Source organism: Sceloporus occidentalis, unplaced genomic scaffold (assembly GCF_023333645.1).
Source record: "Sceloporus occidentalis isolate IW3139 unplaced genomic scaffold, rSceOcc1.0.p SCAF_6, whole genome shotgun sequence".
NCBI classification, from domain to species: domain Eukaryota; kingdom Metazoa; phylum Chordata; class Lepidosauria; order Squamata; family Phrynosomatidae; genus Sceloporus; species Sceloporus occidentalis.
The window spans coordinates 1,348,770-1,366,612 of NW_028316986.1; the positions used below are offsets into that span (position 1 = coordinate 1,348,770).

At 46.3% G+C, this 17,843-nt stretch overlaps 1 protein-coding gene across 3 annotated transcripts in view; it reads right to left on the reverse strand.

Moving 5' to 3' along the window:
• Nucleotides 1–16,920, reverse strand: part of LOC149310305 (DNA (cytosine-5)-methyltransferase 3A) — a 153,030-nt gene extending 136,110 nt beyond the window's left edge. For all 3 annotated transcript variants that reach the window (XM_089528680.1, XM_089528681.1, XM_089528679.1), the window contains exons 1-2: nucleotides 16,890–16,920; nucleotides 6,449–6,676 (exon numbers count right to left, since the gene is read on the reverse strand). In XM_089528680.1, coding sequence (XP_089384806.1) covers nucleotides 6,449–6,520 — 72 coding nt within the window. In that variant the 5' untranslated portion in view covers nucleotides 6,521–6,676; nucleotides 16,890–16,920. The remainder of the gene's footprint in view (nucleotides 1–6,448; nucleotides 6,677–16,889) is intronic.
• Between the last annotated feature and the right edge of the window lie 923 nt (nucleotides 16,921–17,843).

The window sequence follows — 17,843 nt, forward strand, 5'->3', positions numbered from 1 at the left end:
TAGGATGGGAGACACCTTTCTGAACAAGACTTAGAAATGTGAAAGGATCTAGGAGTCCTAGTAGACCACAAGTTGAACATGAGTCAACAGTGTGATGCGGCAGCTAACCACGCCAGTGCAATTTTAGGCTGCATCAATAGAAGTCTAGTGTCTAGATCAAGAGAAGTAATAGTGCCACTCTAATCTGCTCTGGTCAGGCCCCACCTGGAAGACTGTGTCCAGTTCTGGGCACCACAATTTAAAAAGGACATTGAGAAACTGGAGCCATGTGTCCAAAGCATGTTTTGCGCTACAGTCCCACTTGCCCTGCGTGGGCATCTATAGTCTCTTAGGATACAGCTATCCATTGTGTCCCCACACACGACTGCCCTTGCGGGTCTCTGTTGTTGATGGTGGTGGAGGTATGTGCCTTCATTTCCAACTTATGGCAACTCCATCATGGGGTTTCCGCAGTAAGATTTGTTCAGGGGAGGATGGCCATTGATGGTTTCCATTTTGTGGTGTATGTGAAACGGCCCTCATTTTCAGCTTGAACTCTAACAGAACTGCTGCTCAAGAGGCTGAGCCCAAGTGCCCCAAGAAGCCCAGCACTTTGGCTAGCTCTGTTCAAATTCAAAGTAGAAGTGAGAGCCATTCCTCACCCTAAGAATTAGATAATAATTACTTTATAATTATAATAATTATTATCATCATTTCTTAGCCATCTCTCCCCAAGGCCCAAGGGCAGGCACACCATAAATTAACACACATTCTATTAAGGTGAATAAAAATTGCTAAAAGAGAGAGGAGCATCCCATGCCTCCCCCAGATAGTGTTGGGCTGCAAGTCCCAACAGCTCTAGCCAGCACAGCCCATGAACAAGGAATGCTGGGAGTTGCAGTCCTACAATCTCTGGCTGGCATCGCAATTCTCACTCCCCATCAAGTCCCTGCAGAGCTCCCATGTAGGAGGGTACTTGGTTACCTGTAAAAAGAAAGAACCTAAACACCCCCGAGGGCACCAGATCCCATTTGATCCTGAAAGCTGAGCAGGGTCAACCCTAGTTAGCACTCGGATGGGATGGAAGACCAGTAGCAAATACCAAGAGCTGGAGGCTCTGTTTCAGAGGAACCAATTGGCATAACCACCTCGGAGGAGTCCTTGCCTAAGAAAACCCCTGAAATGCATGGGGAGCTGAAGGCACATATACACACATATACATCCTCTCAAGGCACCTGATCCCACCTGATCTTGGAAGCTCAGCAGGGCCAGCCCTGGCTAGTACTTGGATAGGAGACCATCAAGGAATACTAGGTGCTGTAAGTTGTATTTCAAAGGAAGGAACTGGCAAAATCACCTCTGGGTCTTCCTTGCCAAAGCAAACCCTGTGAAATTCATGGGATCACCATAAGTTGACAAGTGACTTGAAGGCAGGTGTGTACACACACACACACACCTTGAAGAGCAAGCTGAAAACACTTTAAAGCGAGGTAAGAGCCAAATGTTGTTGGACTGCAACTCCCAGCCAATGAGTGAGGCATGAGGAGGCCTGCAGTCCAACTCTAGGATTCTATGGTTCTATGAAGACCCACACTTTGCCCACATCTGTGCCTCAAAATGTGGCTGCAGAACCGCCATGCCATCCTGGTTCAACAGCCATTTTGAGGCAGAGAGGTGGGCAAAATGTGGGTCTCCATAGAACCCTAGAGTCTGGGCCAACTTTACTTGGGGGAAAGGCTAACTTTGTGTTGACTAACTCTACCTGGGGGCAAGTCTGGCATTCTGGGCTCCTCTTCAGAAACATCTGCCCAAGGCACTGCCAGGAAGCCAAAGCCAGGGAAGAACAACAAATTGAAGGCTTCGGCATGCATAATGCACGCAAAGGCAGAGGAAACTCAAAACCCTCGTTTAAAGTATCACTTGGGAAAGGAGCCTTCAAGGGCCGTCGTCGTGTGGAATGGAAGCACCACGCGCACATTTTCAGGCTTGAACAACGTTTTAATTACTTAGTTATAATGATTTATTTATTTTCGTTGTTTGCTGGTTTAGTATCTTACCTTTTTCTTCTGGTACGCAACCCAAGCAGAGACACAGCAAAGGCCCCGCAGCCCCAGGATGCTTTTGGGAAGGGTACTTTATCCTACATCACCATTTCACTTGCTATTTATCTCATTTCTTTTATTCTATTTTATTCAGGCCTCATTTTTCTCCCAGCACAAGATTCAAGACCGATTGCAATCGTTTAAAAAACACAGGACAACTAAAAAACCACAATTAATACAAAAGTTAAAACACAATTAACCCCAGAGTTCCAGTTTTAAAAAACACACATATAAAGAAATTTTAAAAACATATTTAGAACATAATAATAATCTATCCAGATATTTTATCCTGTAACCTTTTTTAAAAACCTTTTTTTCCTGTATCTAATGCAACCGTAATTTTGTCTCCAGGACATGACTTCTTGTACTAGATAGATTGTTTTGTTAGAATGTTTTGTAATGGACATTGTGCCACAGACAAATAAAACTATCTCTCTATAATAATAATACAGAAACACAAGATCCCCCCCATTAAAAGTTTCATCTGCTGCAACGTTTTGAAGACCCATTTCATTTCATTTGTAAATAAATGTAAAATAAAATAAATTTTATTAAAGCCTTTGACTTCATAAAATAAATTTCTATTGTCAGGTAATCTGAAAGTATTTCTCTCTCAAAAATACCATGGACTGCATAGATGCTGACTGTGAACACTGTCCAACGTGCAGCATATTACAATGTGTGCGCTATACATTTCTTTTTTAACATCATCAAATGGGCAACTGGATGCCCAGCTGGGAAGCCAACGGGCAGGACATGAGATGGGCAACGACGCCCTCCATTTTGGGCCTTCAATGAATGATATACAAAGAAGTACACTGGTGCCAATACCAAGCAACCCTTCAGAAATTGTTGGACTGCATCTCCCAGCAGCTGCAGCCAGTGGTATTGCCAAGGGTGAGGAAGAACACTGGGAGATGCAGTCCAGCGAAATCTGGAGAGCCATGGGATTCTCACCCCAGTACAGAAAAAAGGAGACCCCTGGAGCAGGAAGCCGAAAGCCCACTCCTCCTCCTGGACTTTGCCCAATCCTCTTCTAAAACGGTCCAAGCTCATGTCTTGTGGCAGCAAATTCTCCAAGTTTAATTATGTTCCGGCCGGAGGAGCCTTTTTCTCTGGACTGTAATGACCCTCCCATGGTTCAGCTTCAGAGAGGACTGCAGACAGCAAAAGCTTTTAGCATTTACGTTTCTATACTGCTTATCAGTGCACTGAAGCACTCCCTAAGCAGTTTAGAGTCTGTGAGTCAATTGCCCCCAACAAGCTGGGGACTCATTTTAGCAACCCACGAAAGGATGGAAGGCTGAGTCAACCCCTCACGCTCAAACTCACAACCTTGTGGCTGCCGCACTGGTATTTAAGCACTGCGCCACCAAGGCTCCTGATGATGCCACCTCTGACCAGAAAGGGAGTGAGGTTCCTCCCCAGTTCTTTACACCCCTCTATCCTACTGCTCCTTACTCACACCTTTCACTAGGCTAAGAAGCCCCAAACATTGTGAATATTCCTTGGTTGCACCTGCACTAGAGAAGTAATACAGTCTGGCATTCCTTTAACTGCCTTGACCCAATGCTATGGAATTCTGGGATTTATAATTTTGTGAGGTATCAAGCCTTCACTGTTAGAGAGCTCTGGTGTGACACAACAAACTACAGCTGGCCCTCCATATTTGTAGCTTTGGACTTTTATGCATTTGATTATTCACTTACGTTCTCTCTAGGAATCTCTAGGTCCTCGAGTGCAGCTCTGCCAGAAGTTGACCATAGAGTCAGTCGCAAGGAGGATCTAGAGGCTGCTGGAGGAAACACTTCTCTAGGCATCTGTAGGTCCTCAGTGAAATTCTGTGGTCAGCTTCTGCCACATGCTTGCCACAGAGTTTTATTGGAGGACCTACAAATGCCTAGAGAAGTGTTCCCAAGTAAAGAAAAAAGTGGGTTTTTATGTATGTACCCCCCCCAACTTTCACAGGGGTCCTGTGCCCCTAACTCCTGTGAATGTGGAGGGCCCACTGGATCTTTTTATTTGTATTATTTTATTTAACCCTAACCCTAACCCTTATATCTCAGCTTTCTCCCAATATGGAGACTTAAATCCCTAGATTCCATAGGATGGACACTTAGCAGTTAAAGCAACATCAAACTGCATTATTTCTCCAGTGCAGATGCAGACATTAACTTCATCAAGCCACCTGATTGTTTAGGTGCTCCATTTCCCCAGCCCTACAACATCTTCTTGTGCTTCTGCTTGGCTGCTAGGTAGTACCCAAACACCTCGCTCTCTTCTTTGCTTCCAACTCGGACCTCTTTTGTCATCCCTGACTTCTAAGGCCAACATAATCAGGGTTATGTCAGCCTAAGTATTTTTCAGATATTGCACAAAGGGGTTTTCAGTAAGAGGAAGTCTCCAGCACCTCTTTACATGATCCTTTTCTCCAGGCTGTGGATCAGCAGTTGGGTAATGCCCAGTGCCATTTCCCCCCTTCCAGCACAAATGGACACTGATTTGCGAGGGATGCATCATGCCAGCTCATCCATGCCATCACCCTTCCCTCCCAAACCACCTTTACACTCTCTCAGTGTTAAACAGGATCTCATTTTAAGATTCCATTTCTCCTGGAGTGGTTTCCCATTCCATCAGTAGATTCATTTGGGCTGGCACCTCCATCTACTCCAGGTGGGGCATTCCCCTGTGCCCTCCTGGTGAGCAGGCTCAGGCATGTGCCACATCAAAATATGCCAGGAGTAATATAATGTCACTTTTGGTTGTCATTTCAGCAGCTTTGCAGTCTTTTTTAAATTCTTCTACAAGTCTGAGGGACTGCAGGGAGCCAGTGTGGTGCAATGGTTTGAGCACTGGGCTATGACTATGACTTTGGAGACAAGAGTTCAAATCCCCACTCAGCCATGGAAACCTACTGGGTGACCTTAGGCAAGTTACACTCACTCAGCCTCAGAAGATGACAATGGCAAACCCCCTCTGAAGAAATTTGCTAAGAAAATTCTATGATAGGTTTGCTTAACGGTCATAAGTTGATTCCAAGGAAGCAATGGCTCTCAACCTGCCAGAGGCCGCTTCCTGGGGGCTCCCCAGTTCCCTGCCTCTCAGCTGCAACGGGGCCAGTCCTGCTTCTCTTCTTTCCCATTCTGACATCTGCCACCAGAGCAGCCTGAACCCAACTGGTCTCACCTAATTGAAGATGCTAAGCCTGGTTAGACCTTGGACCATCAGAAGGCAACCACAGAGATCCCCCGAGAGGGCTAGGAAAATGCTTTGGCCTGGAGAGCCCTATTGCTGCCAGCCAGTTAGCACCACAGGACCCAGAACAAACTCCATTTCAGTTATGCAGGTTGAGTTTTCCTTATCCAAAATGCCTGGGACCATAAGTGTTCTGGATTTTGTATTTTTCTGTATTTTGGGATACCTGTATTTGCATATATGTACATAATCAGATATCTCAGAGATGGGATCTAAATGTAAACACGACATTCATTTTTGTTTCATATACACCTTTTACACATAGTTTGAAGGTAGTTTTATACATTTTTAAAATAATGTTGTGCATGAAACCAAGTTTGTGTACACTGAACCATCAGAAAGCGAAGGTGTCACTATCTCAGCCACTCAGAAAAAAGTCTGGTTTCTGGAATATTCTGGATTTTGGAATTCCAGATAAGGGAGACTCAACCTGTGTTCAAAGACATCTGTATGCACAGGAATCTTGTAGCACCTTCAAGACTAACTGAGAATCTGATGAAGTAGACCTAAGCTGATGAAAGCTTAAGCTACAGATTTCTTCCCCTCAGTCTTAAAGGTGCAACAAGACCTCTGTGCATACACTCCATTTTAGAAGCTAAGCAGGGTGGGCTCCAGTTAATACTTGGATGAGAGACCCCACCAGCACCAAAGCTCAAGGGAAGACTAGGAGGACAATCTTGCCTGAAGCCCTGAGGGGCATGGCTGATGGTCAGAGCTGGCAACACTGGCCTACATGGGGCCCAAGGATTTGACTTGTTTATCAGGCAGCCTCCTGTGTTACAACCACCTTGATCTTGTCTGGTTTTGGAAGGAGGGTCAGAACGAGTTGGTTAGCTAGATGTGAGACCATCAGGAAGTGAAGAGCAGGGATCTAATTATTAGTATGTGCATGGACTCAGATACTGCTGCAGGCAGGTGCCCTAGGGTCCAAAAATCCAGGCTAGATTAAAGATGCCGAAGTTCGGCACAGCTGACAGAGACAGACAGGTTGTGTCATCGCTTGGAGTCAATACAGGTGAGACAGTTGCCACGTCAATTTTTTCCAAGCCCATCAGGGCCCTTGTGATCTGTGGCTGGCCCCCACCCCCACCCCAGCTACCCACTCTTCTTACCTTGCGGGCATCGGTGCCCTCTCGGTCTGCAGAGGAGCTACTGGTGGTGTCGATGGGCCCACTGGATGGCATGGCAGGCAATGTGGAGCAGAGGGGGAGGCAGAGGCTGCAGACTTTCCCTTCCGGGACTTAACTTACAAACGGTTCCAGGGCTTGATCCGTGAACTTTGACAGAAGGAAGCAGGAGCTGACCAGAGTGCCTGTTTCTAGCTGTGCCTCCTCTTCCACCTGCAACGGGGAAAGAGAAGGGCAAAGGGGTGAGGCCCAGACTCACAATGTGCATGTATGCACAGATACACAGACACAGACACACAGAGGGGTGTGGGGTAGGAGAACTTCAGGGGCCTCTCCCCAATGCCAGTAATCATTAACACACCACAGCCTTGACTCAGCCTGCCTGGGGGGCCCTGGTGCCAGTCTCAGTCCTACGCCAACATCCCCACCCGGTCCAAAGACCACCCCCTCTTGTTCCCTCTCTCCCAGCCCCCAGGCAACAGCCAGGCTCACCCACCCACTTGATGCAAGGAGATATATGCGCAAGACCCCACTGCTACGGAAAGAACATACAAGGAACTTGCAGTGCTTACGACATCAGGGTGCACTTTGGTTGTATTGGGAGTTGACAGGCAGGGCTTTGAGGGAGGAGATAGAAATACGGGTAGTTGGATCCACTACGAAAATGGTGTAAATGTAAGAAAGACAAGTTGGTACAATAAGATGAAATAAATTGGCAGGAAGGAAGTTGGTATGAGTGAGATAGTATGATTCTATTAAGATAGAAATAGAGTAGAGCAGAAGAGAGCAGAGAAGGGGGATCAAATAGAGAATAAAAGATGATTTAAGTAAGTGGGAATGGTAGGAGTAAGTAAAGAGGGAGGAGAGCCAAAGGAAGAAGGAAGAGAGGGAAAGTAAAGCAGGAAAGAAATTGGAAAGGAGGGAAAATATGTAAGTAAGGAAAGAAATGCGAAAAGGACTGAAGACTCTTTTCTCTTTACTCATACTCAGAAATTGTGTGAAAATAATTTTTTGAAATGTATGAGAATGTTTGTTGATGATTGTAATAATAAAGATGTTTATATATATAAAAAAGAGGAAGGAGATAAATCACAGAATTATAGAATCATAGAGTTGGAAGAAGGGTTGCCATTGTCATCCTCTGAAGCTGAGAGAGTGTGATTTGTCCAAGGCTACCCAGGGGGTTTCCATGGCTGAGCTGGGATTCAAACCCTGGGTTCCAGAGTCATAGTCCAATGCTCAAACTACTATACCATGTTGGTCCCATATGGCAACCCTCCCCTAGGGTTTTCTGGGCAAGATTTCTCCAGAGGAGGTTTGTTATCTCTTCCCTCTAAAGCTGAGAGAGAGAGTTTTGTCCAGGATTTGGAAGCACACAACAACAACAACAATAACAACAACTGGGAATGCCACTTCTGAGGATCCCTTGCCTAAGAAAACCCTCTGACATTCATGGGGTCTCCATATGTCTCCAGACACCCTGAAGGCACATTACTGTTGTTTTGCCTTCGAGTCTTTTCCAACTTTTATGGTGTCCCTAAGGCAAAGCTATCTCCAGGGTTTCTTGGCGAGATTTGTTCAGAGAAGGCTTGCCATTCCCTGCTCAGCCATTGAAACCCACTGGGTGACTTTGGCCAAGTCACATTCTCTCAGCCACAGAGGAAGGTGCACACACACACTTCAAAAACTGCACTAATTTAACACACATTCAAAGCATGCAGATCATATAATAAATGGGAGTAAGAGTGCCATCATCCCCATACATGAAAAGACCCATCTGCCACAACCAGGTGAAAAACCTCCAAAGAAGGAGACTCCACCATCCTCCGAGGGAGTGTTTTGTCTCCCTATACTCACACAACTTTGGTGATGTACCCCAAGGCTTTGTTGGCTCTCTGGTGCTGGGGGACCGGTTTCATATTTGTGTCCACTGACAACTAGAATCATAGAATCGTAGCGTTGGAAGAGACCACAAGGGCCATCCAGTCCAAACCCCTGCCATGCAGGAACTCTCAATCAAAGCATCTCACTCTTTCTTCCTTAGAAATCCACCAGGGACTGGCAGCCACCAGCTCAGACCAGCACCGGTGCATAGAGCACCGCTTTGGGTGGCACTGGCATACCCTCCAGCAGCCCTGTCTCAATGGCCCAACAGATACACCGAGCAAGTCCTCACAAAAATGCCCATCCAGTTTCTTTTCCAAATCCTCCCAAGGAGGAGACTCCGCCACCCTCTGAGGCAGTCCATTTGCCACCATCCAACAGTTCTTGCAGTCAAGAGATTCTTCACAATGTTTGGGCAGAATCTCTTTTCTTGCAATTTGAATCTATTCCTTTGTGTCCTTGCCTCTTGACAGAATCATAGAAACCCAGAACCTGTAGAGACCTCAAGGGCCCCCTTGGCCAACCCCTACCGGCATTTAGGAATATACAACACACACACTCCTGAGCGATGCCCACCAAAGCTGTGTTTTAAAGTCCTCCAAAGAGGGAGAGCCCACCACCCACCCAGGCAGCCCAATCTACTGTCAAACAATCCTTACCATCAGGAAGCCCTTTCCTTACCATTTCTAGAAAATGTGCATCTTACCAGCCCCTTTTCCGCCCTTTTTTTCAGAGAAGGGGCCCAAAAGGCAAAAAAAAAAAGCAGACATTTCCGGGCTCCGCTGCCTCTTCCGGCTGCTGCAACATCTTTCCAAAACAGACAAAACCAGCCAAGACCACCATCGCCACCCCTCTGCTTCCCATCCCAGGACGGAAATAGTTGTGTTTTGATTCCCTTCCAGCAAAAGGAAATAAAAATAGCCGAGCTGGGACTGTGTCCCCCACCCTACAGCCAGGGGAAAAGCAACGCGGGACAGAGGATGACCCCTTCCCCAATGCAATCTGGTTTAGGGGCTCTGTCTTGGTGCCAACCGTCCCGCTCTGCAGCACCTTCCTTGCCAGCTCCCCCCTCTCAGCTCTCCTGGAACGCAAGATATAAATAAATGGAATAATAATAATAATAATAATAATAATAATAATAATAATAATTGTGGCTCCCTGCAAGTCAGGCAGCATTCCTCTGCCCCAGATGTCTTACCCAGCCTCCACTCAGCCCCCCAGGCCAGCCCCCAGCCTTGCCCTTCACTCACCACCAGCACCCCACTTTCAAGGCAAGCCAGAGTAAGGAAGGAAGGAAGGAAGGAAGGAAGGAAGGACTGCCTGGCAGAGCAGGAGGGAAAAGGAACCCTTTCCTTCTGCACGACTCTTGCCCACGCAGAAGGAAAGCAGTGCTGCCTTGGGCATGCCAATCATGGCCTGCCAATCACACACACACACACCCCGCAATCCGCCCGTCTGCTTCTCTAGGCACAAGACTGGCAGGCATGCAAGAATCTTAACTAGCCCATGGTGGCTCACAGCTTCGCAAAAGGAAGCAGCATCTCCGGGGAGTTCTGCTTCGCAAGTGCAGCAAAGGGTCCAGATGCAAGGCAACCTTCCTCAAGCAAAGGGGTCCTCCTCAGGATTTGGAGGCAACCAATATGGAGGGCAACCAAAATGGTGAAGGGTCTGGAAACCATAAAGCCCTATGAGGAGAGATTTAAGCAGCTGGGTATGTTTAGCCTGAAGAAGAGATGGTTAAGAGGTGATATGATAGCTCTGTTTAAATATCTGAGGGATGTCATACTGAGGATGCAGCAAGCTTGTTTTCTGCTAGTCTAAAGAATAAGACACAGAACCATGGATGCAAGCTAGTGGAAAAGAGATTTCAGCTCAACATTAGGAGGACAGTAAGAACTGTTCGACAGTGGAGCAAAATCCCTCGGAGGATGGTGGCATCTATTTCTTTGGAGGTTATTACACAGAGGCTGGATGACCATCTACCAGGGGTGCTTTGATTGTGAGTTCCTGCATGGCAGAATGGGGTTGGACTGCATGGCCCTTGTGGTATCTTACAACTCTGTGATTCTATAAATGTCCGAACACCCAAGGTCCAAGCCCCCATCCTCAAAAAGGGTGCCACTTGACTGGTGGAGTAGTGGAGCCAGAGCATGAAGGGTTGAAGCCCCAAAATGTTTTGCTGACCATCTCTGCAGCAGCTGGAGAAAAAATGGATTCCCCAAGAATGTTGTTGCTGTTGTTGTTGTTGTGTGCCTTCAAGTAATTTCTGACTCATGGCAACCCTAAGGCAAACCTATCATGGGGTTTTCTTGACAAGATTTGTTCAGAGGTGGTTTGCCATTGCCTGCCCCTGAGGCTGAAAAAGTGTGACATGCCCAAGGTCTCCCACTGGTTTCATGGCCGATCTGGGATTTGAAACCTGGTCTCCAGAGTGCTAGTCCAACACTTACACCACAATGCCACGCTGGGACAATACTAAAACCCATTATTCCCACCCCAAGACAGAAAGCGCAGCTGAGGAAGCAGACTTAGATGCTGAACAGACAGGCATTTTAACACCGGCCTCAGGGCAGAGTGGGGGCATGGCAGCCGCACAACGTACACCTCGACTCCACCCCTAAGCTACTGTCATGCCACTCACTCAACCACACTGTGGATGGCATTACATACACTGGGACACACAGATGACGCATGCCAAAAGGAGCGCTGGAAAGTGCTGCCACAGCAGCAAAGGCGCCCTTTTCCCAGCTCCTAAAGGAGCGGCATTTTGCAGCTCTTTTTAGGGCTGGAAAAACGCTGGATCAGATCGGCATGTAGATGCCACAGCCGCAATCTGGTGAGGAAAGGGGCAGCAGGACACCACTCCTCCAAAGGTATCATAGAATCATAGAATCGTAGAGTTGGAAGAGACCACAAGGGCCATCCAGTCCAACCCCAATCTGCCATGCAGGAAATCCAAATCAAAGCATCTCCGAGAGATGGCCATCCAGCCTCTGCTTGAAGACCTCCAAGGAAGGAGATTCCATTACACTCCGAGGAAGGAGTGTGTTCCACTGTTCCTCCAAAAATATTACACTTTTCGGTGCAAGCAAATCTTGAATCTTAGAATCCTAGAGTTGGAAAAGACACCAAGGGCCCTGATCAAGTCCAACCCCTTCTCAATCATAGTATCCCTGACAGATGACCATTCAGCCTCTGTTTAAAGACCTCCAAAGAAGAAGACTCCACCATGCTCCGAGGATGTTGAACAGCTCTTACTATCAGAAAGTTCCTCCTAATGTTGAGGTGGAATCTCTTTTCCTGTAGCTTGCATCCATTGTTCCGGGTCCTGTTCTCTGGAGCAGCAGAAAACAAGCTTGCTCCCTCCTCAATATGACATCCCTTCAAATATTTAATCAGGGCTATCATGTCACCTCTTAACCTTCTTTTCTCCAGGATAAACATCCCCAGCTCCCTCAGTCATTCCTCGTAAGGCATGGTTTCCAGACCAGAACGCTATTTAGTCCCTCATTCTGCAAAAGCGAATGCTACTGTCTTGCAAGTGCTGCAGGCCGAGTCTTCCTCATCCAGGATTCTGACATCTAAAATACTCCAAATCCCAAATTATCCACATGGGTGGCTGAGAGAGTGACATCTTAGCTTTCTGATGGTCTCATATACACAAACTTGGTTTCATGCACAAAATTATTAAAATTATTGTGTATAAAATTATATTCAGGCTGTGTAAGGTGTGTATGAAACATAAATAAATTTCCTGCTTAGACTTGGATCCCATCTGCAAGATATCTCATTATGTATATGCAAATATTCCAAAATCCACACATCATCAAATATCCAAAATCCAAAATACTCCTGGTCCTGAGCATTTTGGACAAGAGAGACTAAATCTGTACAACATCTCTTTGCATTCAGTCCATTATTGATAGCCAATGTTGGCTAGTGGTTTGAGCCCTGGACTAGGACCCGGGTTCGACTCCCCATTCAGCCATGGAAACCCACTGGGTGACCTTGGGAAGTCGCACTCTCTCAGCCTCAGAGGAGGACAAGGGTGGCAAACATCCCACTATGTCTAGGATGTAGTGGTTTCAGTGCTAGACTAGGAGTGCAGAAGAACGAGGTCCAAATTAGAGTTGACTTGTAGGTCCCTAACAACAATAAATGTGAAGCCGAAGGCTTTCATGGCCGGCATCCATAGATTTTTGTGGGTTTTTTGGGCTATGCGGCCATGTTCTAGAAGATGGCCACATAGCCCGAAAAACCCACAGAAAACTAACAATCAATGTATTTATCTATCTAATCTAGCCAGCCTAGTATAGTGGTCTGAGCCTTGGACTAGAACGTTTTGAAACCAAAGCTGGAATCTCTGTTTCGCCATCAGCCTCACAAAAGCCATGGCAAACCTCTTCTGAAGGATAAAAAAATGCCTAGGAGAGGGACGCCATAAATCAGAATCAACTTGAATGCATGTAAGGACAACAAATGTATAGCAGTGTATGGTACTGTAATTTTTTTATTCATATCCTTTCTTTTCCCCAAGGCAGTTTGCAAGATAAAAAGAAATGTTAAGCAAAAACATATGTAGATAACAACATAGACTTTGTTTAAACTGTGCATAGAATTAAAGCTCCTATAAGCTAAGGATAAAAGCAGCACTATGCACTAAGGAAAGCCCTTTTCTTCTAAATTCCCCAAAGCCTGCTGGAAGAAAAGGGTCTCCATCTGATCACGGCAGCAGAACGAGGAGGAGAGCCATTCTGGGCTTTCCTTCAGGGTACATCACCAAAGTCCATGTCAACAGCACCTACAAGATCCGTCGCATCCTCAGGTTCACAGACACTCCCAAAGAACTCTTAAAAGGCTAGTGAGACAGGATTTCTTGCAAGGCCTTCTGTATGAGGACTGGGCACTAACTGCGGTTGGGGGCACACTGGCACCCCCAAATGCACCAGGGATCATGTCCCACCTCTGCAGCAAAACATCTGATTCCTGTTTAAAACAAAATGGAGACTCCCCATCTGCCTTGTTTAAAAGCAGAATCTCCATACATGGGAACATGATACAGGGAGAAAATGCACCTTGTCATACATTCCTTAAGACCTTTTTCTGCATCCCTTATTGCCTGTTTGCATAATTCTGTTCATAAGCAAGGCTAGATGAATCCCATTTTGGGAGAAAGGCGGGATATAAATCCTTGAAATAAATAAACACAATAGATGTAAGCAGTCCAGTCAGGGGAGGACACAGCCTGGGAGTAAGGACTACACTTCCAGGGGATTTCATAGAATAATAATCATAGAATCATAGAGATGGAAGAGACCCCAAGGGCCATCCACTCCAACCCCCTTCTGCCATGCAGGAAATCCAAATCAAAGCATCCCCGAAAGATGGCCATCCAGCCTCCGTTTGAAGACCTCCAAGGAAGGAGACTCCACTAACCTCCGAGGAAGGATTGTGCTCCATTGTCCAACAGCCCTTACTCTCAGGAAGTTCCTCCTAATGCTGAGGTGGAATCTCTTTTCTTGGAGCTTGCATCCTATTGTTCTGGGTCCTGTTCTCTGGAGCAGCAGAAAACAAGCTTGCTCCCTCCTCAATATGGCATCCCTTCAAATATTTAAACAGGGCTATCATATCACCTCTTAACCTTCTCTTCTCCAGGCTAAACATCCCCAGCTCCTTGAGTCGTTCCTCAGAGGGCAAGGTTTCTAGACCTTTCACCATTTTACTTGCCCTCCTTTGGACACATGGCTCTAGTTTCTCCACATCCTTTTTGAATTGTGGTGCCCAGAACTGGACACAATATTCCAGGTGGGGTCTGACCAAAGCAGAACACAGAATACTTCTCTTGATCTAAACACTATACTTTTATTGATGCATTGGCCTTTTTAGCTGCCACATCACACTGTTGACTCATGTTCAACTTGTGGTCTACTTGGACTCCCAGATCCCTTTCACATGTAGTTTCATTCAGCCGGATGTCCCCCATAATCCTATATCTGTGCATTTCATTTTTCTGCCCCAAGTGCAGCACCTTACATTTCTCTGTGTTGAATTTCATTTTGTTAGCTTTGGCCCAGCTTTCTAGTCTATTCAGGTCATTTTGAATCTTGATCCTGTCCTCTGGGGTATTAGCTATTCCTCCTAATTTGGTGTCATCTGCAAATTTGATAAGTATGCTCCCAATTCTGTCATCCAAGTCATTGATAAACACTGGGCCCAGGACAGAACCCCACTGGACACCCCACTGGTCACCCCACTGGTCACTTCTCTCCAGGATGAAAAGGAGCCATGGCTGACCGTCCTTTGGGTTCGGCCGGTCAACCAATGACAAATCCATGTAACAGTTGCCTTGTCTAGTCCACATTTTACAAGCTTGTTCACATTTCCAGAGCCAGAGGGATGGCCCCTGACCACTTGCTTAGAAGCCAGGGAATGAGGTGACAATGAGGATCCCATGTTTGCCATTAAGAAACAAATGAAGCCTTTAGCACCTCTCAGACTGAGAGAAAGGCATTTCCAGCCTTGCCACTGAAACATTCACACTCCATTGCAGGGAACACCTTTAAGACTGACTGGCCTTTTTTATTTATTCTCTGCATGCATTTTCCCTTGGGAGGCAAAGGCTTTTGGCATTTCTAACTGACAGCTGAGAGTTGTGCTTTGCTGGAACTCAGCCTCCTTGGTTAAAAGAGCCCAGAGTCAGCACCATTCAGGTGTGCATTAATCCGAGAGCCAGGGGCTTCAGGGCTGTTGTTGTGATGTGCCTTCAAGCTGACCCCTCCCCCCCAACTACTTGGGCAGATTTCCTACACAGAGGTTTTCCATGGTCTTACTCTGAGGCTGAGAGAGTGGCACTTGCCTAAGGCCACCCAGAGGTGCCCAAGGCCAGATCCGGATTCGAACCTTGGTCTCCCAGAGTCCTGGTCCAGCACTCAGACTACACTGCCTCTCCAAAGGGGAGAGATTTCTTACTCTGCTATCAATGCCTTCCTCTGAGGCTGAGAGAATGTGACCCATCCATGATCAACCAGGGGGTTTCCATGTCTTAGCAGGGGCTCAAACCCAGTCTTAGTCCAACACTCAAACCCCTTCCCCACAATGGCTCTCTTGCTTTGGATGCTCTTTTTAACAAAGCAAAAAATGCAGGATCTGCTCAACCCCAAGAAGATCCTGATGCGAAAACAACCACTTACTGTTGCTGTGCGCTTTCAAGTCATTGCTGACCTTTGGCAACCCTAAGGGTTTTCTTGGCAATATTTGTTCAGAGAGGGTTTGCCTCTGCCATCCTCTGAACCTGAAAGACTGTGACTTGCCCAGAGCCACCCAGTGGGTTTCCATAAACCAAGCTGGGATTTGAACTCTGGTCTCCAGAGTCGTACTCCAATGCTCAAATCACTACTGTTGCTGGCTCTAAGCTTTCACTTAGCTATTACATAAGCCTCCTCTTCCTCCTCCAGTTCTAATCTCCTTTTAAAACCACCAAAGTGAGTGACTATTGCAGCATTTGGGGGCTGCGGCTCTTGCAAGACCTATGCAGAGTGTGAAGGAGCACAGCCCCTTCTGGTCTTTCACAAACCTACTGTCAATTTCCACAAACCCTGAGGAACAGGATCGCCTCTCGGTTCACGTGGGGCAGCCATTCAGGGTGGCCATAACGTCTCAGGCCAGCCTCGGTTTCTCCTTTTACATCCTGGCCGACGCACAGGTCCAGACACCAACAGATTCCCAAGTCAGGAGAAAACAGCACCAGCAGCAGCAGCAGCAGCAGCAGCAAGGCCAAGATTTGGGAGCTTCACACAGCTGTGCCACTGCGACTCGGCAGGCAGAAAAGGCGCATGTGAAATGGCATTCTGGCAGAATGCACCCGCCAAAAATTGTGGAAAGGGCAAGAGGCTTTTTGGCACATGGCGCTTGCTAAGTAGGCCACGGGCAGAGAAACAGATTCAAATTCCTAAAATACCCAGCAGCAAACCTTCAGGCTTCCTCTGCTCCTGCCAATGGCTACTCTTTTAGTGTTGTTCATAGTTTAATTCTATTTGAATGTTGATCCTTGAACTGTTTACAGGAGCATACAAATGGGTTGTTATCACAGCTCCAGCTACAACCTGAAAAGCCCTACAGAGCTTGAGTTAAGAGGCTGCAGAAAAGGTTTGTGGTGGATTGTGTATTATTATTATTATTATTATTATTATTACTAATATCCCACTTTTCTCCAATAAAGGGATTCACGGTGGCTTTTTTATCTTTGTTATGATCTGTGCTATTATATTATTTTAATCCTCTGCTTTTTAATTCTTTTCTGTTTGAATGTTGATCCTTGGACTGTTAACAGGAGCATACAAACTGATCTGTTATAACAGCTCCAGCTATGACCTGAAAAGACCTACAGAGCTTGAGTTAAGAGGTCAAAGAAAGAGTTTGTGATGAGGTCGTGTACTATTACTATTATTACTATTATTACTATTATCCAACCTTTCTCTTAAATAGTGTTTCAAGGTGGTTTTTTAGTTCTGTGTGTGTGTGTAAAATAATGATTCAACCATACCTTGTATGTTAACTGTTCTGGGCTGCCTTTGATCCTGCATAGGGAGAAAGATAGGATATAAATCAAATCAAGTCAATAAATGTTGGGTCCAGGCTCTCTGAAGGACCATCTGCCCCTCTGTGAGTCTGCCCAGCCTCTAGTAACTTCGAGTGAGGGGCTTCTCTCAATCCCACAACCTGGAGAGGGAGATTTGGGAACAGAGGAGACGGGGCCTTTTTGGTGGCTGCTCCCTGCTCTCCTTGCCATGCTTTTGCTATCAGGTGAAGAAATTCCTGTTCCAGCAAGCATCTGGGAACTGACTGTTTTACGTAACAGCTTTTCTGTTTTAGCACGGTGCTACTTTTAATCTATGCTTTTAAACTGATGTTTTATACAGTTTTAATTCTACAGACAGTTTAATTTTAATCTTATATTTCAAGCTATATTTTAACCCAAAGAAGAGAAAGTTAAAGAGTGACATGACAGAGAGATCTTGTAGCACCTTTGAGACTAAGTGAAAGGAAGATGTGGCAGCATGCGCTTTCATAGATTTCATTCTACGGAAGTTCATGCTGCCGACGTCTTTCTTTCACCTAGTCTCAAAGGTGCTACAAGGTCTCTCTGCATACTGATTCTACAGACTCAACACGGCTATATCTTTGAATTCTACCACGGGTGACATGACAGTCATGTTTATATATTTGAAAGGATGTCATGTTGAGGAGGGAGCAAGCTTGTTTTCTGCTGCTCCAGAGACTAGGACCCAATGGAGCAATGGATTCAGGCTACAGGAAAAGAGATTCCCAGCTCAGCATTTGGAGGAACTTCCTGACAGTAAGAGCTGTCCAACAGCGGAAGATGGGGGGTCTCCTCCTTTGGAGGAGGATTTTAAACAGCCAAGATGGCCATCTGCCACAGGGACTGCTTTGATTTTACCTTCCTTCATGGCAGCAGAGGGTTGTATTGGATGGCCCT